The following is a 26,279-nucleotide window of genomic DNA, read 5'->3' as shown; positions in this document are numbered from 1 at the left end:
CGGCTCTTATAGCACACCCCACAAGGTCCGAGACCTCATCAGTGGCATTCCTGACCCAGGTCCTGATACAAGAAATCTGCAGGGCAGCAACTTGGTCCTACATACGTTCACCTCTCATTTCGCCATCGTCCAGTATGCCAGGAATGATGCAGCTTTCGGCAGAGCGGTGCTCCTTATCAGCGATTCCATAACTCCGACCCCACCACCTAGGTAAAGCCTGGGAGTCACCTAATTGGAATCGATATGAGCAATCACTTGAAGAAGAAAAAACGGTTACTCACCTCCTCGTAACTGTTCTTTGAGATGCTTTGCTCCTATCCATTCCAAACCCGCCCGCCTTCCCCTCTGTCAGAGTAACTGGCAAGAAGGAACTGAGGAGTTGGCAGGGTTAGGTTGAGAGTCATGAAGGCGCCACTCCAGGGAGCTCCATAGCTGACCTGACGGGTGCTTCTAGGGGAAAAACTTGCCGACGACTGTGCACGCGTTACGCACACACCTAATTGGAATGGATATGAGCAACACATCTCCAAGAACAACAGTTACGAGAAGGTGAGTAAACGTTTTTTCCTTCCTCTAACCTGCCATCTAAATCTTGCTCTTATTTTGATTGAGCTTCAATGAGCTTGCTCTCATCCTTGCCCTAAGATCACATTTACTAGGAGAGATAAAACCATGTGGTTAGGGCTGAATGAAATGGAGATATAGAACCAGGTGTTATAATCCTATTGAAAACTCTTCAGTCTATATTTTTTCATAACTGTCCTAAAGGCCCGATGTACACATCAAATAGAAGAGATAAGTGGAATTCTCCATCACCCTTGGTAGGTGCCTGTTGGGCTGAAAAAGAATTATCCAGTATTATATTCTGGATTCTCTCTGAAAGAAAGGAGTAGTGCCACCAAAGAAGAACTCTGTTGATTCCTGCGAGGGCATTTGATGAATTATCGACACCACATGATCAATGATATCAAAGGCATCTGATAGATGGATTAATTCACAATCTTTTTTAATTTTTACTGGGATTAGAGAATGAAAGGGTGAAAGAAAGTGTAGAATAAAATGAAGTAAATATCTTAAATGATCCAAACTGTACCATAGAATCTCTATGGATAGTAGTTCCATGCTCTAATAGTAAGACTATAGCAGTAGGAATATATTACCGACCACCTGACCAGGATGGTGATAGTGACTATGAAATGCTCAGGGAGATCAGAGAGGCTATAAAAATATAAAAAACCCTCAATAATAATGGGAGATTTCAGCTATCCCCATATTGACTGGGTACATGCCACCTCAGGACAGGATGCAGAGATCAAGTTTCTTGACACCTTAAATGACTGCTTCTTGGAGCAGCTAGTTCTGGAACCCATTAGAGGACAGGCAATTCTTGTTTTAGTTCTAAGTGAAGCACAGGATCTGGTCCAAGTGGTGAATATAGCTGGGCCACTTGACAATAGTGACCATAATATAATTAAATTTAACATCCCTGTGGCAGGGAAAACACCACAGCAACCAACACTGTAGCATTTAATTTCAGAAAAGGAAACTACACAAAAGTGAGGAAGTTAGTTAGAAATTAAAAGATACAGCGCAAAAAGTGAAATCCCTGCAAGCTGAATGGAAATTTTTTAAAGACGACATAACAGAGGCTCAACTTAAATGTATACCCCAAATTAAAAAACATAGTAAGAGAACCAAAAAAGTGCCACTGGGGCTAAACAACAACATAAAAGAAGCAGTGGGAGACGAAAAGGCATCCTTCAAAAAGTGGAAGTTAAATCCTAGTGAGGAAAATAGAAAGGAACATAAACTCTAGCAAATGAAGTGTAAAAATATAATTAGGAAGGCCAGAAAGGAATTTGAAGAACATCTAGCCAAAGACTCAAAAAGTAATAGCAAACTTTTTTAAAGTACATCGGAAGCAGGAAGCCTGCTCAAGAACTAGTGGTGCCACTGGATGATAGAGATGCTAAAAGAGCACTCAGGGATGATAAGGTCATTGCGGAAAAACTAAATGAATTATTTGCATCAGTCTTCACGGCTGAGGATGTTAGGGAGATTCCCAAATCGAAGCCATTCGTTTTAGGTGACAGATCTGAGGAACTGTCCCAGATTGAGATATCATTAGAGGAGGTTTTTGGAACAAATTGATAAACTAAACTGTAATAAGTCACCAGGACCAGATGGTATTCATCCAAGAGTTCTGAAGGAACTCAAATGTGAAATTGCAGAACTACTAACTGTAGTTTGTAACCTATCATTTAAATCAGCTTCTGTACCAAATGATTGGAGGATAGCTAATGTGATACCAATTTTTAAAAAGGCAGCAGGTTTAAAACAAACAAAAGGAAGTATTTTTTCACACAACACACAGTCAACCTGTGGAACCCCTTGCCAGAGGATGTTGTGAAGGCCAAGACTATAACAGGGTTCAAAAAAGAACTAGATAAATTCATGGTGGATAGGTCCATCAATGAGTATTAGCGAGGATGGGCAGGGATGGTGTCCCTAGCCTCTGTTTGCCAGAAGCTGGGAGTGGGCGAAAGGGAATGGATCACTTGATGATTACCTGTTCTGTTAATTCCCTCTGGGGCACCTGGCATTGGCCACTTTCAGAAGAGAGGATACTGGGCTAGATGGACCTTTGGTCTGACCCAGTATGGCCGTTCTCATGTTCTTATTATGGACTGATCACTAGTTCCTGCAATTTGAGGTCCAATTTCTCCTGTGAGGGCAAGGAACCTGTTTTGATGGTGCATTCTCAGAGATTAATGGAACCTGAGCATTTCCAGATGACTCTGAGTACATTGTTTTCTCAATAGACCACTTTTTTATAGCCCTACAAAGTTATTGAGTCTTTCATCCTCAGGTATCAGTAGTGTGGCCCCAAGCGTCATCTTCCCCAGCTTTATGCTTACCAGTCATCCTGGTTTACAGATGACTGGTGACAGATTAGGGACAAGGAACAATGGTTGGAGTGCAAGTCCCATGTTTGACTGCATCAAAAGTAGTGTTTTTTTTGTTTGTTTATTTCTTATATTGTTGCACGGTGCAAGAAAAGGAGTGTTTTTTTTCCTCCACCACAGCACCCCCAAAATCTCAATCAGCAGATGTATTTTGGGTGGTGGGAGGCTTGATTCATCCAGGCCATCTCAGTGTTTGATGAAAGGTTTACATTTTAAAACTTACAATTTGAGATAGACAAGGCATTGTGCAACATTTCAGGGATGGAAGGCTGTGGAGAAATTATGGGTGAGAACAAGATGCATTAGGAAGAACTTCTATAAGAAGTAGGTTTTAAGGAGGAATATGAAGGAAGTACAGAGTGGGTGGATTTGATTTAAATCAGATTTATTTAAATCATGATTTAAATCACTAGTCAGCAAGACTCGATTTAATCATGGATTTCTACATAAAACTGAATTCTTGTTGTTTGGTATAACCTTAATACATATTCTTCACAACTCAGAGATAGATGTAGGTTTCATTTTTAGAAGGTGTACACAATACATTTTTAAAGTGATTTATTTTGAAAACTTTTCAGCAAGTTTTACATATCAGATGTTTTACATATCAGAAAATGAATGATTGATTGGTTATTTCATTTACCAAAGGTAATTGAAGCAGATATTTATGAAGTCATTGGGAGGTGAGCTATCTCCAGTTCAACAGGTTAATCATTAATATTTGGAGGATTTTCTTGCCATGCTGTATTAGGAAGAGAACATCACCAGACAGACATTTAAATTGTTTTAGTTAACTAAAACAGCATTATGTATTATGGATTTTTTTCTTCAACAGCAAACATATGCTTGTTTTGTTAAAACATTGTATGAATTTTTGAATTTAGTTAAACATTCAAGTTTTTTAAAATCAGGTTTGTTTTTGTTAAAATTGTGTTTTTTTTAAAAAAACAAAAATTAAATCGATTATGTCAGCCAGGTCAACATGAGAAATTTAAAAGATTGGCTTCTGCAGCTAGCTCAGTCGTCTTCACCGTCATTTTCCTGTTTGTTCATAATCTAGAAAAGAAAAACAAGCTTTCCTACTTTTTCAGTTCCCAAATGATTTCTCAATTTGGAATGAATTAGTCCAAAGGAAGAAAATATTCTTTCTACACCAGCAGAAGAAGCTTATTGCTCTTAAAAGTGAGATTATCACTACAACAGTCTCTGAATCCAAGTGCTTACGTGCCTTCCACCAGTTCAGTTGTGTGACTTTCTTTAAAACATCATCAGGAAACATATTTCTTGAATGGTTCACCCTTAGCTCTGAAGTTTATTGTAGTTGGCATTATGGAGGGATGATTGCTGGATGTCCATGTCATAGCCAACTCTTCTTCTTCAGCAGTTAAAGTTTGAATCTGGTTCCGAGTATTGAGAATATTTGCAAGAAAATGAGCGGGAGATAGTGCTTGTCCCATTCTTTTTTTTAATGCTTGTAATTTAACTCTGTCATTGCATATTTCTCTTTTTAAGATCTCACTCAGTTCCTTCCAAATTTCAACAGCGTCAGCAATAAAACACCTATTTCCCTGCATTTTGTTCAAGGCTACAGAAATAGGCTTCAGGGTACTCAGCATGTGTTCAACATTTCTCTTAAGCCCAGTGTTGAGAACTTTGGCTATGAAGGTGCCATCTATTTTTTTACGATTTTTTTCACAAACTGTCATCAGATTAAGCCAGTTCTTGATATAGTGCTCAAAACAGTCCACTACTGAGTTCCATCACATGGCTTGTGGGGAACTTAGCTTGGTTCCTTCCACTTTTTGCAATGCAGCTGCTGCAAAGTGGTTGTTAGGGAAGTATTTTGCAATTTCAACAACATTAGCTTTTATTTCTGGAACATTGAAGTCTTTGGCTAGGAGGTGCATCAAATTAGCACTGCAACCATATGTTATTAGCTTGGGACTCCCTTCACTCTCTTCTAAATCATTTCTTCTTGTCTTGGATACATTTGCAGCATTGTCTGTGACCAAGCTGAATACTAGACATTTGAATTTTTTTCCCCACAGTTTGTTATAGCTTTTACTGCTACTTCTTGTAAGTATTCTGCTGTGTGTGCGTTTCCTGATGTATCAATTGTTTCTGTAAGGAAGACATTCCCTTCTGTTGTCACACAAGCACATACAAGAGGATCATTGTGTACATTGCTCCACCCATCAAGACTCAGGTTAACAATTCTACCCTCTAGATCTTTTGCACACTGCTCAATTTCTCTTTCATACACTTTATCCAGCAGTTTACCTGCGACATATGCTCTGTTGGGTGGACTGTATCCTGGTCATAATGACTGAACCATGTTAATGAAGTGTGGGTCCTCAGTCATACGGCAAGGAGAGTTTGTTGCATAAACAAACCGGGCAATTTTTTCATTAATTACCTCTTTTTGTAATCTGCTGGTTCTTATCACAAACTTATTTATGGTTGTTTCTGGATGACGGAGATTTTTTTTTTCTTTTCGCTACAGGTGATATACTGTGGCTATGTGACATACATGATGTGACTGAAACATTATCATTGGCAGATAACTCTGAAACTATAGAAAATGATGGTGATCTTGAAAGTGGAGAGTCTTCAGAATCCTGTATGTTGAGGATTGATTCTCCTAAACAAAATAATTCAATGCAGTTATTTAATTATTATTACCATACTGCTCATTTAGTATTACTCATTGCATCCACTGACACTCAGTACTACTTTAAAGGTGAAATTGTAAAAGGAAGATCTGCCTATTTCAGCTATTTTTATCACATTTATTTTTTATCACAACTGCATCTAAAATGATAGTACCAGAGAGTAACTAACAACTATATTTTTTGCTCAAACATGAGAATTCAAGAATAGTCCAGAGGGAAGACAGGCAGTCCTTAAGAAAGTAGCATGAAATAAAAAAGTTTACCAACCTGAAGATCCTGCATGTTCAGACATGTTCCTTTCATAATCTTCAGTGCAACTTCCTCCTGAGAAGGAACACTTTTCATGATGTTGTTTCATTCAGGCAACTAGGCCTTGCATTTCTTTGTTGCACTGTTTGCATTTTGCGTACCTGCCTGTCTTACCCACAGGCAGAGGAACTTCATTAAAATATTCCCAAACTGGGTCTCTTTTATGTCCTGCTGCCATGATAGGTTTTCCCTTCTAGTGAGAGAATGGTATTGGTAGATCTCAAATCAATGAAGGCTACACTCAGAAAGACCTCAAGACTTCTGGAATATGCTGCTCAAACAGTTTCACTTTTGTTTCTATTGCCTGTCCCTCCCTTCTCACATTTATCTCCAGACGACTTCTCCTTGTCCAGATCTATTCAGCCCCCAACAATCTTCTCATTATTGTACTTTTTGAACCTTTTTTTACTTTTAGAGAGAGGTAAGGGGTTGATTTTGTGTGTACAAATCTGCAGAGGGACAATAGGGTTGAGGTCTGTTATTTCTCACCTCTATATAGTATTTATTTATTTATTTTATTTATTTACAAACATTTTTGCTGTTAACAAGCATGTTATCTCTGGAGACACAAATCCACAGTTTGAGAACTGCAAAACTAAGCCTCTCTGATGGTATCTGAGTAAATAGAAAGATTAACCTAAATATTCTGTACAGAATCCCCTGGAACCTCATAAGATTGGGTCCTTAATCCATGAACTGTTGGAACTCATTTATAAAACTTTTCTTAAACATTACATGAATATATTGTCTCATACTGTAGAATGAGAATGTATAATCCCTATTTCATTATGAGATCTCTTTGAGCTATAATGTATCTTAATTAAAACTATCTTTAGATCGGTTTTTTCCTCAAAAAGCATTTTATCAAAAACCGATTTAAACAAAAAAAATCAAATTTTTAAATTTTTTTAAAGAAATCATTGATTTTTATCCACCCTGAGTACACAGATATCATATGCCAGAGAAGTAGAAAGAACGCTGTTCCAAGTATATGGTGTAAAGCAGAGTGACAGAGACTGTGTGAGAGCAATCAGAAGACCTGCCTGAGAGGGAAGAAGGTATAAAAAAAGACAGGGAGAAAAGGTGTTACATAGTGAAAACTTGGTGTTTTTTTTTTTTTATTGAAATGTCAAGATCCTGAGCAAAACAAGATGTGGTGAATGGGTGGGTGTAAAAGGATCATGGAGAGTTGAACGTAGGAGAGTTCACTCAGGAATTGGCAGTATGACAAGTAAATGAGGTAGGAGAATCTTGGAAGAGAGGAAAGTAAAGTTGAGAAAAGAGAGTAGATTTAAAGAGGAAGATGTGTGTATAGCGAGGGCTGTCCCTAGCTATTCTGGGGCCCTATGCAGCCCCTCCCCGGGTGTGTGTGTGTGGGGCCCCAGGCCTCCGCATAGGGGGGCAGGGCTGTCTTGGGGGCCAGGGGGGAACCGCCCCCGAGTACTCACCGGCGGCACCACTAGGGCCGGGTCCCTACAACTCCTGGTGCAGGTGAGTGCAGGCCCGGCCCTGCTGCAGTCCTCAGGGGAGGGGGGGCGGGCCTGGGGCTGATAAGGGCAGGGGAGAGGTGGGGCTGGGGTGGAGCAGGGATGGGAGAAGGCGGGGCTGGGTCAGAGCAGGGGCGGGGGCCATGAGGAAGGGGCATGGCAGGGGCTGGAGCAGCACCGAGCTGCACAGGGCACCAGGAAATTTGGTGCCCCAAATTTCCTGGTGCCCTACACAGCTGTGTACTTTGCCTATGGGTAGGGATGGCCCTGTGTATAGTAACTGGATTTCATTGAGCAGCAGGAGAGGCAAAGTTGTAGATTAAAGATGCAGTCACAGCAGTGTGAGCAAGGAGGAAAGGAGTGGGCTAGTAAGTTTAGGGTAAAATATAAAGACCATAGTATTGACAAAAGCCTCAAGAACAAGAAGGGAAGGAGGTAGCTAAGATCAGCAGTGTCTAATCGGTTGAAGATCACAAAAAGAATTGAGTGATTGGATGGGTGAGGGTGTTCAATGTTGAAAGAGTAACAAGTGTTGCGATGGGATTCGGAGAAATCAAAATGAACAGTTTAATAAAAGAACAGATTCAAAGTGAATGATGTGGTGACTGGGCAAGATAATTCAGATGAATTGTAGATTTGGAAATACGTGTCTTTAGAAGAAGTGTGGGGATTAATGTCAGGGGAATAAAGAGAGATATGTGTCAAAGTCTAAGGAAGATGAGTTGGGGAAGTAAGTTATGTATATTTGTGTGAAGAGTTGAAAGAAGAGCTCGATGGTACCTTGAAGACAAAGAGATGGGAAGAAAAGGGAGCTCATGACACACTTATTAAATCTGTTGATGGAGAATGGGGGGAACAGAGAGAACTAGGCATTGATCATCAAAAGGAGGCTGGAAGAGCAGAAGACAGATGACAGAAGACAGATGTCATGGGTAAATCTTTTTCACAGTGTAAAGCATCGTTTTTCATAGAGCAAGTTGGCAGGTTTCACAGGATAATACTACATTTCATGAACATATTATAATGCTGTGTATCAACCAAACAACAAGCTTAAAATGTTTCAGTAGAAACCTGAAGAAAGAAAACAGAATTTTTGCTTTCTTTATCTTGTTGGAGCTCTACTTTAAGAATTGTAAAATCAAGGGTAACTGGTGACTTAGAATCTACTTCTTTTGGCTGCTCTGGGTAGGGCCTATATTTGTGACTGGTATAGCATCAAGTATAATTTGTTCTTAACTAATAATAATAAATATTGAAGTTTTTTGAACAGGTAACATAATGTATTTATATCCCAAAATACATATGTGGGCAATACAACAGAGTTAATGGTGCTTTTGGAACTACATCTTTTCCTTCACTATTTATGATTTTTAAACTTCATGTTCTTATTTTATATAAGCATAGGGTTTTTTTTTGCATTTAATTTTTTAGGTATTGTCTTAAAGAGAAAAGGGACAAGTGGGGTCAGTGAGAAACTCAAACTTTATTAGTATGCACTTCCTGGTTGCAGGGTATGTTTCTTGTAAGTACTGGACTAGTGCCTGTTTCAATTGTGTAGTTACATGAGCATTACTCCTGGGGAAATTCTGAACCAAAACGTTAAAAATTCTGTGCACAATATTTTAAAATTCTGAATATTTTATCTGTTAAAATAACACAATATAATCATGCTGGTTACAATTATTTTGATCATTTATTTAAACTACAGTACAATGGATGGAGAATGGGAGTGGAGAGCATTTGAGGAAATCCCCAAACCCCCTCGGTCTAATAGTAATGTAGCTAGTATTGACCCTTTACTTCTAGTCAACAAATATATTCAGCCATATGCTCAGTGTTACATCATAGGCAACTGAAGAGCAAGCAAGGGCTGGGGACTCAAACTCACAATTTATATTGGCTACTGACCATCTCCAGAAAGGTCAGTAGCAAACAGTTCATGGAGCACACTTTGGTAGGAAATTTTTTCACTCCAAGAATTTAGACCAGATCTAATCACTAAAGCACCATAAGCATTTATAAGGCCATACTGTCCTTTACAGTAAGGCTCCTTTATACCACTTGGGCAATGTAAAGGAGCCTTAAAATTTTTACACCTGTTTTATGCTCCGGGGGGAATTCACTGAGAACAATGGGAACAATTCACTAAGCAGGCAGGCTGCTACTTCTGCTGTGCCTGAGGGGACAGAGCCTGCACCACACCTACCTCCTCAGAAACACCCCAAAGCCCTGCCCCTCTACGCCAAGTGTTGTGAAATAGTGAGCGAGAGGGACAGAGTGTCTCTCTCTCACACGCATGATTGCCCAGCCCCCCCCCAGCCCTTGTGGTGATTTACATCCCTACTGGCTGCTCCAGGCACCCAAACTGACCTGCCTGCGCTGCTGGGGAGGGGCGCATGATTGCTCTTGTGGCTTCCCTTTGCTTCCCCATCAGAAGTAATTTTTCTGCGGGGAAGCAAAAAAATCTGCGGGGGCTATGAATTCTGTGCATGCGCAGTGATACAGAATTTTCCCAGGAGTAGAGCATGCATGTAATATAGTATTGATTAGTGGATGTGGCATGGGACCAAGAGCTTGTGTTCTAAGAACTCCTGGGTTCTAATTCCATCTCTGGCACTGACTATGCAGCTTTAGTGCAAATATTCAGTACCTAACTTTTCTGAATCCGTTTCACATCTGCAAGATTGGGATAATAATACTTTGTTTTAGAAGTGTGAAGATTCAGGTTTGTGGAGCACTATGAGGATGTTAAGTGCTATATAAAAGCTAAATATTATTTTGTTTGTTCATTATTTGCAGGTGTTCTTTTAGACTTTACACCAACTTTCAAGTTAAAGAAACTTGGAGCAAAAGTCTACTTTCAAGAGTCTGACCTGTTGTAATATCAGTATTTAAAATTCTTGCAGTTTGTACAGTTTTATTATGTTTTGGCTGATGGCATTAAATAAGAGTGCAATTTTAGGTTTTGATCCAGGAAGCTGTAGTACTCTTTGATGGAATAATAGGAACAGGAGACTCACAGCAAAAACATATGGCTGCAGAAATTCTGCTAAAGATCATGAAAAAGCCTAGAAATAATCAGATAGCAATAAAGATTAAAGGTGAATATTAATGGCCCAAAGCTCCATTTTGGAGATACGAATGCAGAAGTAGAAAACTTTAGATGCACATGCACAGATCAGTTAATCAGCAGAATTTATCCTGCATCCATCGTTCGAGTTTCACAAATCTCTGTATGAATTTGGCTCTCTAAGGGGTTATCAAATCTTAATATTTGCCAAACATGTTCAGATTTAACCCATACATTGGTCTCTACTTAATCACTTTTCTGATTACTATAGCCACCTTGTGAATGACTCATCCAAAATGGTCTCCCTAGTCATTTTTACAGAATATAATAACCAGCACAATACTCCAGTTATGATCAGTAAGAATCTGTTTGTATGCCAATTTTGCCAGATACATAATATTACAAATCTAAGCAAGAACGATTGTATGTATATTGGATTCTTAAAATAACTGAGTCTGAGTGGGTTGGTAGGCCTCATTCTGTGTTGCCCTGCACGTTGTATAATGATTTTACATTATAGCAGAGTGAGTGAAAAACATTACAATTTTGATGTGAAAGTGTTTTTCTGCTCTTAAATGGCTACAAAACATGATTTAAACTTGGTTTTAAAATTTAAATTGCTTTTTAAAATTCATATATATTGCTCATTCTTTACTTCCCATTTTATAGTCTTAAATTGATAAATTTGTTGATTTTTCCTTGTGTCTTTTGTTTCCTAATTGGTCTTAGAATTTCAGATTTTACATAGAGATATTTTCTACTAAGAAGTTTCATATTTAAAATGCTCAGCTATACTGAAAAAGATAAATCTAGGGCCTCATTAACATCCTTACTGTGAAGGGAACACAAACTCAAAATACAAAATTGATTGCCTGTGCTCTATTTACAACCACTTATCTTTCTTGACTTGTGGAAGCTTAATGTACAGGAAGCTGGAATGCTTCATCCAAGCTATACCCTGACACCAAAGTTTGCAGTTTGAAGTCCATTGGAGTTGTACTTCTGATCAGTTAGATGCTTTTTAAAATGTCACTGTGAAATGGCTAAGTATAAGCTTTAGGAGCCTAATTTTAGGCTTATATTTTTGACGTGTGTGTGTATAAGGCTGTTTTTCACGGCAGAGTTAACGTGAATGTAGATAACTCGAGTTAACTCTTCTTGAGGTAATCTTGTTTGAATGAGAATGGCCACACTTCAAAATAATACTGGAACATCACACAGTGATTGGATTACTGCAAAAGCAATTGTGTTAGTAGCTGACAAGTTGTGCTAACTCAGGCTGTAGCCTCTACTCCCTGACAGGTAAGCCAACACAAGCTAACAGCCCCACCAGGGCCGTCCTTAGGCATTCGCAGCATATGCGGCTGTGTAGGGCACCTGAAAATTTGGGGCACCACTGGGTCTCAGTGTCCACCCTCCTGGCTCTTCCTGTCCCTCTTTTATCATAGAATCTCATAGAATCTCAGGGTGGAAGGGACGTCAGGAGGTCATCTAGTCCAACTCCCTGCTCAAAGCAGGACCAGTCCCCAACTAAATCATCCCAGCAAGGGCTTTGTCAAGCCTGACCTTAAAAACCTCTAAGGAAGGAGATTCTACCACCTCTCTAGGTAACCCATTCCAGTGCTTCACCACCTTCCTAGTGAAATTTTTTTTCCTAATATCCAACTTAAACCTCCCCCACTGCAACTTGAGACCATTACTCCTTGTTCTGTCATACTGGCTGCCAACTAGACATAGAGCCATTGATCGCTACCCGTTGAGCCTGATGATCTAGCCAGCTTTCTATCCACCGTATAGTCTATTCATCCAGCCCATACTTCTTTACCTTGCTGGCAAGAATACTGTGGGAGACCCTATCAAAAGCTTTGCTAAAGTCAAGGAATAACACGTCCATTGCTTTCCCCTCATCCACAGAGCCAGTAATCTCATCATAGAAGGCAATTAGGTTAGTCAGGCATGCCTTGCTTTTGGTGAATCCATGCTGACTGTTCCTGATCAGTTTCTTCTCCTCCAAGTGCTTCAAAATGGATTCCTTGAGGACCTGCTCCATGATTTTTCCAGGGACTGAGGTGAGGCTGAGGGGCCTGTAGTTCACCAGATCCTCCTTCTTCCTTCTTTAAAGATGGGTCACTAAAGTAGCCTTTTTCCAGTCATCCAGGACCTCCCCCGATCGCCATTAATTTTCAAAGATAATGGCCAATGGTTCTGCAATCACATCCGCCAACCCCTTTAGCACCCTTGGATGCATCACATCCGGCCCCATGGACTTGTGCTCGTCCAGCTTTTCTAAATAGTCCTGAACCACCACTTTCTCCGCAGAGGGCTGGTCACCTCCTCCCCATACTGTGCTACCCAGTGCAGTAGTCTGGGAGCTGACCTTGTTCGTGAAGACAGAGGCAAAAAAAGCATTGAGTACATTAGCTTTTTCCACATCCTCTGTCACTAGTTTGCCTCCCCCATTCAGTAAGGGGCCCACTCTTTCCCTGACTACCCTTCTTGTTACTCTTAACATCCCTTACTAGCTGCAACTCCAAGTGTGATTTGGCCTTCCTGATTTCACTCCTGCATGCCTGAGCAATATTTTTATACTCCTCCCTGGTCATTTGTCCAATCTTCCACTTCTTGTAAGCTTTTTTTTTGTGTTTAAGATCAGTACGGATTTCACTGTGAAGCCAAGCTGGTCACCTGCCATATTTACTATTCTTTCTACACATCGGGATGGTTTGTTCCTGCAACCTCAATAAGGATTCTTTAAAATACAACCTGCTGTCCTGGACTCCTTCCCCTTCATGTTATTCTCCCAGGGGATCCTGCCCATCAGTTTCCTGAGGGAGTCAAAGTCTCCTTTTCTGAAGTCCAGGGTCCGCATTCTGCTGCTCTCCTTTCTTCCTTGTGTCAGGATCCTGAACTCGACCATCTCATGGTCACTGCCTCCCACGTTCCCATCCACTTTTGCTTCCCCTACTAATTCTTCCGTTTGTGAGCAGCAGGTCAAGAAGAGCTCTGCCCCTGGTTGGTTCCTCCAGCACTTGCACCAGGAAATTGACCCCTACACTTTCCAAAAACTTCCTGACCCTTCCTGCAGGCTCCCACAGCTGGCTGCTGCAGCCTGGTGATTCTTAACTGTGGAGGGTATCTAGTAACCTAAAAGTGAAAAAGCTTTCCAGCCTGCCAGACCTATTAGCACAACATTGAAACTGTTAAATCGCCACTCAAGTGGTAATGAAGCCATTTAACAGGCATTTCCCAACCTCCAGGAATATAAGGTTTCTGAATTTCTGACAAAAACAGTTGTGCATTATTGTAATATTTACTCAGAACATGTTAGTCTACAGGACCTTAGTTTAAAATTTGTTTTAAAAATATTTCATTAGTGAGTTGGTGAAAATTATAAAATCACATCTCTAAAAAAAAAATCCTTGCATAGATTTTTAGATGCACACTCATCTTTAGCCTTAAATGCTCAGATCTTCAGACATATAGTTTAACTAAATCCTTCAAAAGACCACTGTTATCTAAAATACACATTTTAATTTTAATTTTAATTACTATAGTAAAAAAAAAACTTGCTTCCAAAGTCTTCCTGTCCATTCCTTTCTCCCTTCACCCCTCTCCCCCTCATTGAAGAGAGCCCTTAAAGGGACAACACCCCTTTCCTTCCAGATAGCCGGACAGAGAGTTTCCCTTTCTTTACTTCTGACTATCTTATGAACTAGTTTTAAGAGAACCCTCCCGCAAAATGAGAACCTAGTAAGATATAAAATCCTTTGTTATTCCTAAAATATTTGGAAACATATTTTTTTAAGTTGGTGAAATTTCATAAACATGTCTATCGTTATGGAGATCACGCAAAGTAAATTAGTGTTCCCTTTTTCTGAAAGCAATGAACGTTGTTATGAACACACTAAACCTCTGTGACTGATTAATTTAAAATAATGGCTTTGTTTCAGTGAGTTAAATATGTAGTAATCTGGAATGATTACTTTATGAAGGTTTAAGAGTTCATTTAAAATATAAAATCATCTTAGAAATACTGATTAAGAAAATGTAAAACAGAGAAGAACTGCCTCATGTATTCCATAATATTTAATGTTGTATTCAGCAAGATAGCTGACTCGCCCTTACTACAAAGTTTTTGCAAATAAAACTTCAGGTTATATAAAAAAAACAACCTGTGACTGACATTTTTTATTCCCAAATTCAGTGCTTTTAATTAGGTACCTTCTGCATGTCCAGTCTTCACCATCTGGTATGCAGTGGGAAACATGCTTCATTTTATTTAGAAAGAAATTGCAGAAGAGTGTTTTTTTCAAATTCCATTTGCTTCATTTGGGTTCAGGGTTTTGGCTGGAAGGGGGTGAGCAGGGTGGGGGAGGGAAGAGAGGAGGGAAACAATGGGGAGAGGGCGGGGCCTGGGCAGAGTGGGGCGGAGCCTAGGGCGAAGCAGGAGTGGAGTATGGGTGGGGCCACAGGCAGAAGAGGTGGGCTGGGGAGCTAGCCTCCCCAAGCGGCAGCTTCACCCACTGCCCATGAGAGCAGGTAAGAGTGGGTTGGCTCCCGCATGCCTAGCGCGCACTGCAGTCTCCTTAGGCGGGGTCCATATTCACAGAGCCAAATGCGCCAGCACCGCACATTCTGTGTGAGGGAGAGAGTACGGGGGTCTCTGGGGGGAACTATGATTCTCCGCCGCTGTGAGGCGGGCCGGGCGTCTCGGTATCCTTTGCTGCCTTGTCCCTCCCCACCCTTGGGCTGTGAGTGCGGGCTGCTGGCAGGCATAGTGGCAGTAGTTTAATAATACTGCGTAGGGCTGCATAAATCCTAAGGACGGCCCTGAGCGCCACTGTATTTGAGTTAAGGATTTTTGTGTGTGGATAGGAATGAAATTAGGGGGCAACACTTGAGTTAACTGTGAAGACAAACCATAAATATAGTTCATAGCAACTTTGTTAATATATTGAAAGTCTAAACTTGTAGTTGTTGACCCTGAAGCAGTTGGGTTTTCAAGTGACAAAAGTTTTATCCTACTGAGAGGAAAAGTTTTTATTAAAAATTCAATTTTAGCACATGCTTAGCTTTAACCATATGAATAATCTTGGTAAACTCAATGAAATCAATGGTGAACTCATGCGAACAAAGTTGTATTCCCACTTAAGTGTTTACAAAATTAGGTCCTTAATTTTCAATATTTTGTTTTTTGGCATAGCAGTCTTGTAAAATTCAAAGATATTCTACCAGCAGTGACATTAAAATATATAATATTTTAGCTTCTTATAAATTCTAACTAGAGGATCACACACCTTGTTGCCTCTGTAGACCAACCTCATGGCACACACCAAGGGCTCCTTGCATCCCTCAGTTCCTCCCCACATGGTCCCTCTATTTCAGGGACTCCCGGCAGAAACTCCCCTCCCTACCTGCCCATACACACAAACACCCCTTCCCAGTCCTCCTTTCACCACATATCAGGGGCTCTGTGTTTCTCTGTGATGGCTTTATACTATTATCTTCTGTTCTTCCCTTCCTCCCATGGCAGGGGCTCTGTGTGCCCCACATTACCTTCATATCAGGGGCACTGTGTGCTTCCCATTTCCACCCATCCAGCATGCCAGGGGATCAGTGCGGCCCCCATTCCTCCCTTCCCCCCAGTGTCAGGCTCTGTGCCACCCCATTTTCCCCTCCTTCCTCCCCCATGCCAAGAATTCTGCACCCTCTCATTTATCTCCATCACATGCCAGTGTTCTTTGTCCCCCCATTTACGCTTGTGACTGCTCCTGTCAAGATGTATGCAATTTTACCGTAGCCCTATTGGTCTCATGATATTATAGAGACAAGGTGAGTGAGGTAGTATCTTTTATTGGACCAACTTCTGTTGGTAAGAGAGACAAGCCTTTAAGCTTACACAGAGCTCTTTAGGTTTGGGAAATGTACTCAGTGTCAAAACTAAATGCAAAGTGGAACAGATTGTTTAGCATAAGTAGTTAACACATTTCATGGGACCATTCAAAGGGAAGTGACCTGTTAACACCTCCACAATCATAGGAAGAAAAGGAGAACAAAAAAAGGCTAAAAGCATTGGTGTGCTTAGGAATACACTATTAATATTTTCCAGTTGGAATATTTTATCAGCTTAGATAACACAAGATGCTTCGTTCTTGTAAATTGACTTCAGTGGAGCTATGACAATTTATAATAGCTGAGGATCTGCTCTTATAATCTTTAGCAGCAGAGTACTGTAAATTGATATACAGTAGAACCCCATTTATCCGAGCCTCCATTATCCAGCTATCTGTATTAACTGGACCAGGGCTTGGGGCTTCTGCCCCAGTATTCACAGTAATTAGTAATTGTACTGGAAGTTTCAGATGATTGGATTTGTCAGTCATTTTCTATGTCTACTTGTTTAGAGAAAGATCTCAAAAATATGAATCTGTCAGTGTAATACTTGTTGGTAATTAGTTTTCTTTTTCTTTTTTCTTGCAGCAACCCTAAATCCACCAGCCAGAGAGTAAATAAGAAAGTCAACAATGATGCATCACTTAGGATTCAAAATTTGTCTATTTTGGTGAGACAAATAAAATCTTATTATCAGGTAAGTAATTTTTTCTCTTGCTGCCTTTTATGTAGATTTTTGAACGAGTTCTTAATAAATTTTTAGAGATGAGTCTGACAAAAGCAAGGTGAGCAATTAAAACCACAACTGTATGAGTTTATTTTTTTCAATTTGTCTTTTAGTCAACATTTACCACTGTTCAGTGTATGCCTGGTTCTGGTGACTATATTCCAAAGTAGGAAGGGGATCTGAAAACAACTAAAATGTGAATTATTGATCTGTGCATATAGCTGATTATTCACTGTTCTGAGTTGCTCTCATATTAAATCATTTAATGTCAATCAGCAGCCTCTGAATCCACATACATTTTGTGCAAATAAGGGATAAGTATATCACATATGAAATCAAAGTCTGCAAATTGCCCCCCGGTTTACGATGACTTTCATTAAATTTTTATTACTGTCGTAGGAACTTGTCATAAAGATAAAGGGAAGGGTAACAACCTTTCTGTATACAGTACTATAAAATCCCTCCTGGCCAGAGGCACAAAATCTTTTTACTTGTAAAGGGTTAAGAAGCTCAGGTAACCTGGCTGGCACCTGACCAAAAGGACCAATAAGGGGACAAGATATTTTCAAATCTGGGGCGGGGGAAAAAGGTTTTGGTCTGTCTGTTCTGTGTGCTTGCTGGACACAGATCAAGGAAACAAGCAACCAACTCCATTAGAATTAGTAAGTACTAGCAAGAGAATGTGTTAGCTTATTTTTGTTTTGGCTTGTGATTTTCTCTGTGCTGAGAGGAAGGTATATTCCTGGTTTTCTTTTTGTAACTTTAAAGTTTGGCCCAGATGGAAATTCTCTGTGTTTTTTGAATCTGATTGCCCTGTAAGATTATCTTCCATTCTAATTTTATAGAGGTGCTTCTTTTACCTTTTTTCTTTCTAATAAAGTTCTGTTTCTTTTAGAATCTGATTGTTTTTTTTTTTTAGTGTCCTTAAAAAAACCCAAGGTTGGTCTGTGCTCATCTTGTTTATTCTCAAGCCTCCCCAGGAAACGGGGTGTGGGAGTTTGGGGGGATATTAGTGGGGAGTAGGAACTCCAAGTGGTCCTTTCCCTGAGTTTGTCTAAATCACTTGGTGGTGGCAGCGTTACGTAATCCAAGGTAGAAGGGAGAATTTGTGCCTTGGGGAGTTTTTAACCTAAGCTGGTGGAAATAAGCTTAGGGGGTCTGTCATGTGGGTCCCCATGTCTGTACCCTAGAGTTCAGAGTGGGGAGGGAACCCTGACAGAACTACTTAAATTTTTTGTTTGATTTTTGTTTATCATTTGGTTGAGTTTCCCTAACAGGAAGTACTTGAGAAACCCAGTGATGAGCTAATTCCACAGCTACAGCTTAGCTATTTTATTTTATTTTATTTTAATGTGATAGAAGGCATAGTATTGTGTGGGCAGACTGTGTGCCCCCACATAGCCCTACTGTGAAGTCATTGTGGTTCTGTATGATATGGGGGTCTGCCTGCAATCTATACAATGAACAGTACAGGTTTGGGGACTTAGTGGGGCATTATTTTACTGTTCATTGATTTTAATCATAACATTTTTTTCCTGGATCATTTGTATAGTCTTGGGCTACCATGTTAAATAATCTGTCAATCGAATGTTGAAATCAATTGAATGTTAGGCTGTGTCATATATGATTATTGTAAGTGTGTGCCTGCCTGATGACACTGACATGTTTGGCAACTGTAAAAATGCTCATTATAGTGAAGATAAAGTTCTTTGAGTCCTTGCACTTGTCCATTACATTGTAGGTTTGTGCACGTCTCATGCATGAACATTGGAGAGTTTTCTTTACCGGTATCTGTAGGGAAGGCTCCACTCTTCCCATCTCCTTGTGCTCAATTCCTTCTTACCCTCTGTGGTGAGTAGTTGGAGCCTCTGGGTTCATAGTTTGTTCGAGAGCTAAGATGTGGGTACTTATCTTACCTTTCCTAGTGGTTTGCTGGCTGAGATAACTGTGGTATTCCAAGCTCTGATAGGTTCCCACCAGATAGCCTCTGCTTCTGTGAGTAATCAAGAACCACTATGCATGTGCTGCATCCAAATCTTCAAATGCTCCACCTCACAGTGTGGTTCATCAGTGATTAGGTGTAGAAGAGGTACATTGCTCAGTGGTGGTTCAGGATGTTCTACTTAATAGCAGGAAGCCTTCTACAAGGGCTACTTACCTGAATAAATGGAATGTTTGTCTTTCTGGGCAGCTTTCTGGAAACTGTCAACTTTGCACACATTTGGCCTCAACTGTGTTCATTAATCCTATAATAACCAGATTATTTAAGATTATATAGATTATTCCCTCTTGTTTGTGACCCGGTGCTGACTTGGGACTTAAATTTAGTATTGTCTGCTCTTATGAGTCCCCCATTGAAGTCCTTAGCATCTTGTTCATTTCTGCATCATTCAGCCATCACCTCAACCAGCAGAGTGGGAGAATTGCAGACACTTGTCACGGATCTGCAGTACTGTTTTTTATAAGGAAAAAGTCCAGCACAGACTTCATGTGAAGTTTCTGTGTAAGGTGGTTTCCCATTTCCATCTTAATCAACCTATATTCTTGTTTTTTTCCCAAAAATTCTGTGCTCACAAGGGTGAACAAAAGCTGCACATCCTAGATGTGCACTGAGTTTTGGCGTTTGACCTGGACAGAACAAAATCTTTCAGGATCTCTACCCAGTTATTAGTTTCTTACATGGAACACAGGAAGGGTCACCTGATTTTGACTCACTTGCAAAATGGATTACCAGTTGTATCTTTGTCTTACGCTGCAATGGGCAGGACTCTACCTGAAAAGTTGACAGCACACTCTACCAGAGCTCATGCAGCTTCGGTAACATCTGTAGCACACATCGCTATTGTACGTTTGTAGAGTAGCAACGTAGTCTTCTGTCCACATTTACTATGCTCTCACCACTGTGTCAAGAGATGAAGAGACGATGCAAAGGTAGGGAAACCTGTCTTGCAGTCCCTCTTCCGCTCAGCCTCTGACCCCCACCACCTTTGATAATAACTTGGAAGTCACCTAGTGTAATGGACTGCAAGCACTTGAAGAAAAAAACAGGTGTAACACACACTTATCTCAAAATAGCACCCTGTAATCCCCATATTTATCAATCATAGAACAACCACCCCCCGCAGTCTCTCCTGATCCACCATGTGGGTTGGGGAACAGCCCAGAAACCTTCCCCTCTGGTGGAACCCACAGTCCAGGTCAACTCCTCCTGTGTCTAATCAGGAGTTGGGAGGTTTGGGGGAACCCGGGCCCGCCCTCTACTCTGGGTTCCAGCCCAGAGCCCTGTGGATTGCAGCTGTCTAGAGTGCCTCCTGTAACAGCTGCGTGACAGTTACAACTCCCTGGGCTACTTTTTCATAGATATTTAGGTCAGAAGGGACCATTATGATCATCTAGTCTGACCTCCTGCACAACGCAGGCCACAGAATTTTACCCACCACTCCTGTGAAAAACCTCTCACCTATGTCTGAGCTATTGAAGTCCTCAAATTGTGGTTTAAAGACTTCAAGGAGCAGAGAATCCTCCAGCAAGTGATCTGTGCCCCATGGTACAGAGGAAGGTGAAAAACCTCCAGGGCCTCTTCCAATCTGCCCTGGAGGAAAATTCCTTCCTGACCCCAGTTATGGCAATCAGCTAAATCCTGAGCATATGGGCAAGATTCACCAGCCAGATACTACAGAAAATTCTTTCCTGGGTAACTCAGGTCCCACCCCATCTAATATCCCATCACAGGCCATTGGGCCTATTTACCATGAATATTTAATTACCAAAATCATGTTATCCCATCATACCATCTCCTCCATAAACTTATCGAGTTTAATCTTAAAGCCAGATAGATTTTTTGCCCCCACGGCTTCCCTTGGAAGGCTGTTCCAAAACTTCACTCCTCTGATGGTTAGAAACCTTCGTCTAATTTCAAGTCTAAACTTCCTGGTGGCCAGTTTATATTCATTCGTTCTTGTGTCCACATTGGTACTGAGCTTAAATAATTCCGCTCCCTCTCCAGTATTTATCCCTCTGATATATTTATGGAGAGCAATCATATCTCCCCTCAACCTTCTCTTAGTTAGGCTAAACAAGCCAAGCTCCTTGACTCTCCTTTCATAAGACAGGTTTTCCATTCCTCGGATCATCCTAGTAGCCCTTCTCTAATGGAAAGGGAGAGTGTGGAGAGGAGAAACACGCAGCAAAAGGGCAGAGACGTGCAGCAGGACACGATACCGTTTCTCAAGCACCAGATGGACATGCTGGAGACTCTTATATATCTTCGGGTCCAAGTCACCTGTACTCACTTCCCATTACACCATTATCAGTAACTGCATTCCAGGACCTCCATACACCTTCCCCCCCCCCCCCCCATTCCACATATGTTCCGGGGCCACTGCAGTACCCCTACCACTCCACCCCAAGGGAGAGTACATACAATCACAGCCGCACATACACTGACCTCTGAGAAACATGGTTAATATATGTGCTGTTGAAATGAGAACGACTGTTCTTTCCCTTCAAAGGTTATTTTCCCTGTATTTATAAAGTTTCACTCATTTAAAGTTATGTTTGTTTGCTTATGTTTGGAATAAAAATCTGTTTATGAAAACTTAATTAATCTTTATTAGTTCACAACATATGGGGGCTGGGACCGACAGAATTCAAAGATAATAGCAATAGGTTCATTTGAAGTGTCGTATTACCAAACACAGAGCACTCATTACAAGATTCATACTGGGGTGCTAAAAAAACAATGCCAAACAGAGCACACTACAACACGCATTACTGTAGCTCATTATTGAAATGGTCTTTCAAAGCCTCCCTGAGCCGTATAGCTCCCTGTTGAACTCTTCTTATAGTCCTGGTATCTGGCTGCTCAAAATCATCAGCCAGCTGTTTCACCTCTGTGCTCCACCCTTGCAGAAACTTCTCCCCCTTTGCTTCACAGATATTATGAAACGCACAGCAGGTAGCTATAACCGTGGAGATATTTTTTTCACTAAAGTCTAATCATGTGAGTAGACAGCTCCAGTGCCCTTTCAAATGGCCAAAAGCACATTCAGCAGTCATTCTGCACCTGCTGAGCCTGTAGTTGAAGCACTCTTTTCTGTTGTTGAGGTGGCCGGTGTATGGGTCCATGAACTGTGGGAGTAAGGGGCAGGCTAGGTCTCCCAGGATCACTGCTGGCATTTCAACATCCCTAATGGTGGTCTGGAAAGAGAGTCCCTACTTGCATCTTTCTGAAGAGGCCTGTGTTTTTTAAGATGCACACGTCATCCACCTTGATGTCAGTAAAATGTCTCTGGTTATCCACCAGCACTTGCAATACCATAGAAAAGTAGCCCTTTCTGTTGATGTACTCCATGGCAAGGGAGTCTGAGCCCAAAATAGGGATATGCATGCCATCTATTGACCCACCCCAGTTCAGGAGCCCAATTGGTGCAAAACCATTCAGAATGTCCTAATCATTGCCAAGAGTCACAGTCTTATGTGGCCCTGCCCGCTTGCATCACAGCAATCCCCATGGTGGATTTTGCAGCTCTGAATTGCTACCGATCAGTTGGGAATCAATCTGGCCTGGCCAGCTTCCATACAGCAATCACCACTCGCTTCTCCACCATGAGTGCAGCTTCCATTTTAGTGTTGCTGCGCTGGAGGCCTGGGGCGAGCGCTGCATGCAGTTCCATGTATGTGGTTATGCACATCCGAAAATTCTGCAGCAACTACTCGTTATCGCAAACCTGCATAATGATGTGATCCCACCACTCAGTGCTTGTTTCTCGGGCCCAGAATTGGCACTGCACCATCTGCAGCTGCTCTGTGAATGCCAACAACAACCTGGAATTGTTTCTGTCTATGTCTGTCAGCAAGACAGCCTGCAATGCATTGTCATATCCCTCGCAACTCCTCTGATAGCTCTGAAAATACTGAAGGACCAGGTGTGTGCTGTGTTTGTAACGGTTAGCACAGTACTGAAGAGCAGTGCAGGATCCATGTTTCTCACAGAGATGTCAGAAGCGTGGGTTTTCAGGGCTTTGGAAAAAAGGAGCGAATCATTATGGGATGCAGATAATATAGGATGGAGAAAACTGCATGTTGGGACATTGAAACCATGTTCCTAGTCACCCCTGCGTGACTTGTTTGTCTCCATGAGGCTTTGTAATTCCTTCCCAAATGCCCTGCATCAGGGTGGTGAGTTACACAGTGGGATAGCTACCCACGGTGCTCTGCTTTCTACATCTGTACAAGCGCTGCTACTGAGGATGCACACCTCCGACACAAGGAACATAGTGTGGACATGCAAAAGCTATTTAATTATTGTGGTGGCTGTACATTGATGTAACTTAGGTTGACTTAATTTTGTTGTGTAGACATGCCCTGTGGAGTATCACAGCTAAATGCAAGATGGAACAGATTGTTTATCATAAGTAGTTACATATTTCAAGGGACCATTCAAGATGACGTGGCCCATTAACACCCCTCCATTTGGGCGAATGGTGTGTGTGTTAATGGGCCACTGCATCTTGAATGGACCCTTGAAATAGGTGTTAGATACTTATGCTTGGGATTAATTGGGTTTGGCTTTTTTTGAGGGGTGGGAGTAAAGGTGGCAGATGTTGTGAATGTTGTTTTAGCTATAGTGGAAAAACGTTGAGACAGGAAGGTGGAGAAGGCACTAGATTAATCTAATATCTGGAAGTTTGTTCTTAGCCAGAGCCCCTCAATTAAGAATGCTTTGTCTCCAACTCTCACATACTTTGTTCTGGGCTTTGGGATCTTCATTGTTCCAGAGGAACATATCTTTCGTGGCAGTTCATGTATATATGAAGTTTTCAGAAACACCTCATTCCCATTTTCAAAAGTAACTCAGGGCTTATCTACGTGTTTAGCGTTTCAGTGGCTCAGCTGCACCAGTGTAACTGCACTGCTGTAGTGCTTTAGTGAAGATGCTAGTATGCGGACGTGAGAGCTTCTCCTGTCTGGGAGAGGTGGTAGCTATGTCAACTGGGGGTTAGGTCACTCAAGGTTGTGGATTTTTCACACCCCTGAGCAACATAGTTATACCGATGTACATTTGTAGTGTAGACCTGACTGTAGACACTTAGGAGGAGCCTGTATCTCCTTGAAAGTCAATCATATTTATGCGCCTAAATACTTAAGTCACTTTTGAAAATGGGGCTTAAGCTTCTTAATCAGGCATTTTTGAAAATATTACCTATTTTTCCAGTGTAGCTGGGACTTGATCCATTAAGTGCCTTGAAGATTTAAATTAGCAGCAGAATTGTATAGGGATCCATTTCAGGGATTGGAGCACAGACATGATGAATTTAGCCTAAACTGTGGAAGAAGGGGGCAGCTGTATTTTGCATTAGCTGGTGCCTTTGCATTATTTGCACATTCAACTTTAGACACAGTGAATTACAGTAATTAAGTCTAGAGGTGAAAAATGCATGTACCACTGTGACCAGGTCCTAATCCATGTGTCAAGGGTGGAGTTTCCTAGCAAGAAAATGAAAAAGACACTTCATTATTGATTCTATGTGATCATCCAAGTTCATTGATAAGTCACACAGGACCCTTAGGCTTTGCATCACTTTGATTAGTGGGAGCAGGTTGATTTCACTGGAAAAAATGGAAGAGGATAGTGTCCTAACTAGTTTCCCTCTGTCCAGCCATCATTACTTTGGTCTTGCCTGAGTTGAGTTTGAGCCAGCTCTTTTTCGTCCAGGAGCTAGCTTGTAGACAATGTTAGCTATAATTGTATCAGTGGGAAATGAAATGTAGTTGTCATCAGCATATAGTTGACAACAAAGCCAATATGCCTAATTATCTGTCCAAGTGGTCTTATATTGAAGAGAACAGAAAAGAGTATTGATCCTCAAGGCACTCAACAGGTGACAGCTTTTGAGGAACAGGAGCAGTTACCAATTACCATTCTGGGTTCTGCTAGAGAGTAACGATTGGAGTCACTGTAGTGCTGATCCAGCTTCTCAAGTTTTGTCCTGTAGGCTAGTCCCAGAACTAGTAGCCCCTTGCTCCTCTTTTTTAAAAAAATAAAAAAGAAAGAAAGAAGATCCTCCCAGCAACCTGCTCACGCAGCTCTGTGTAACAACATTTGCTCAGCTTACAAGTAAAAGGGTGATTTTAAAAAAAAATAAATAATATATCAAATCGAAACGAGCTTCTGGAAATCAATGTTTTTTCTGCCTTTTGCATCACCATTAATAAAGATTCTTAAATTAGAATTTAACTGACAATTTTATTGATGAGCAAGGCACAATAGAAGCCAGGTTTCTTCCATAGCTGTATTGACCATGCAGTGTTAACAGAAGTACAGTTTTGTCAATAAAGTAAGCAGATATGGCCCAAGACACAACACAAGCAGATAGGTTGTGTGAGAAAACACATTTTTATGTATGCATATCTCTGGCCAAAACAACACCTTAAGGCCACAACAAAACTGGATAATAAAATGCTAAATCTGTCCTTGAGACAGAAGATGGTGCATAACTTAGGTTACATTTAATGAGTTTCAAGCTTTAGGTGGTGATGACCACTTACTATTCTTGAAAGAAAAGATGGTTCTTACATGTATTTTTCTTTCTTTTTTAAATTCTTATAGTATCTGCAGTCTAATACAAACATTTAATTGGATGCCTTGTTTTTGTGCATGTGTAATTTTGTGGTGAAATATTTTAAATTCCATTCTTACCATTAATGCTGTGATGCGTCCTATAACTTTTATACTCCATAATTTTATAGTCCAAACCAGTAGACCTCTTCTTCCAGAGAGAGAATGAAAATTATCCCATATAACATTTCTTTCCAAATTGTCTTAGTTTTGTCTGTCAGTCGCTGAGCAGTTCTATAGATACACAGTCTTTTCTGTGGAATTATATGAAAGTATATTCTCTATATTTTGTTTATATTTAAAAGAATATTAGTGCTAGTAATTCATCTCTCATGACTTCGGCAAGTAAGAAATAACAAAGTTAGTGTGTATGTACAATAAAGGAAAATAATTTGATCAGGAAATTGATTTTAATGTCAAGGTTCAAAGGGATTTTAAACATAGTTTAAAAGAGTTAACAGTTCTGTAAAATATCTTTCCGGGGTTATTTTGGTTGATTTTAATTTCTAATTTTTTAAAGCCAGGAGCTGTTTTCT

General features: G+C 40.7%; 1 protein-coding gene across 9 annotated transcripts in view; it reads left to right on the top strand.

Annotated features, from left to right (window-relative positions):
- Positions 1-26,279, top strand: part of CCDC88A (coiled-coil domain containing 88A) — a 357,211-nt gene that overhangs the window by 81,052 nt on the left and 249,880 nt on the right. For all 9 annotated transcript variants that reach the window (XM_007070064.4, XM_043543868.1, XM_007070062.4 and 6 more), the window contains exon 3: positions 16,985-17,093. In XM_007070064.4, coding sequence (XP_007070126.2) covers positions 16,985-17,093 — 109 coding nt within the window. The remainder of the gene's footprint in view (positions 1-16,984; positions 17,094-26,279) is intronic.

This window comes from Chelonia mydas, chromosome 3 (assembly GCF_015237465.2).
Source record: "Chelonia mydas isolate rCheMyd1 chromosome 3, rCheMyd1.pri.v2, whole genome shotgun sequence".
NCBI classification, from domain to species: Eukaryota; Metazoa; Chordata; order Testudines; family Cheloniidae; genus Chelonia; species Chelonia mydas.
Note: the sequence above shows the minus strand (reverse complement) of the source record. Positions and strands in the feature narration are given on the sequence as shown.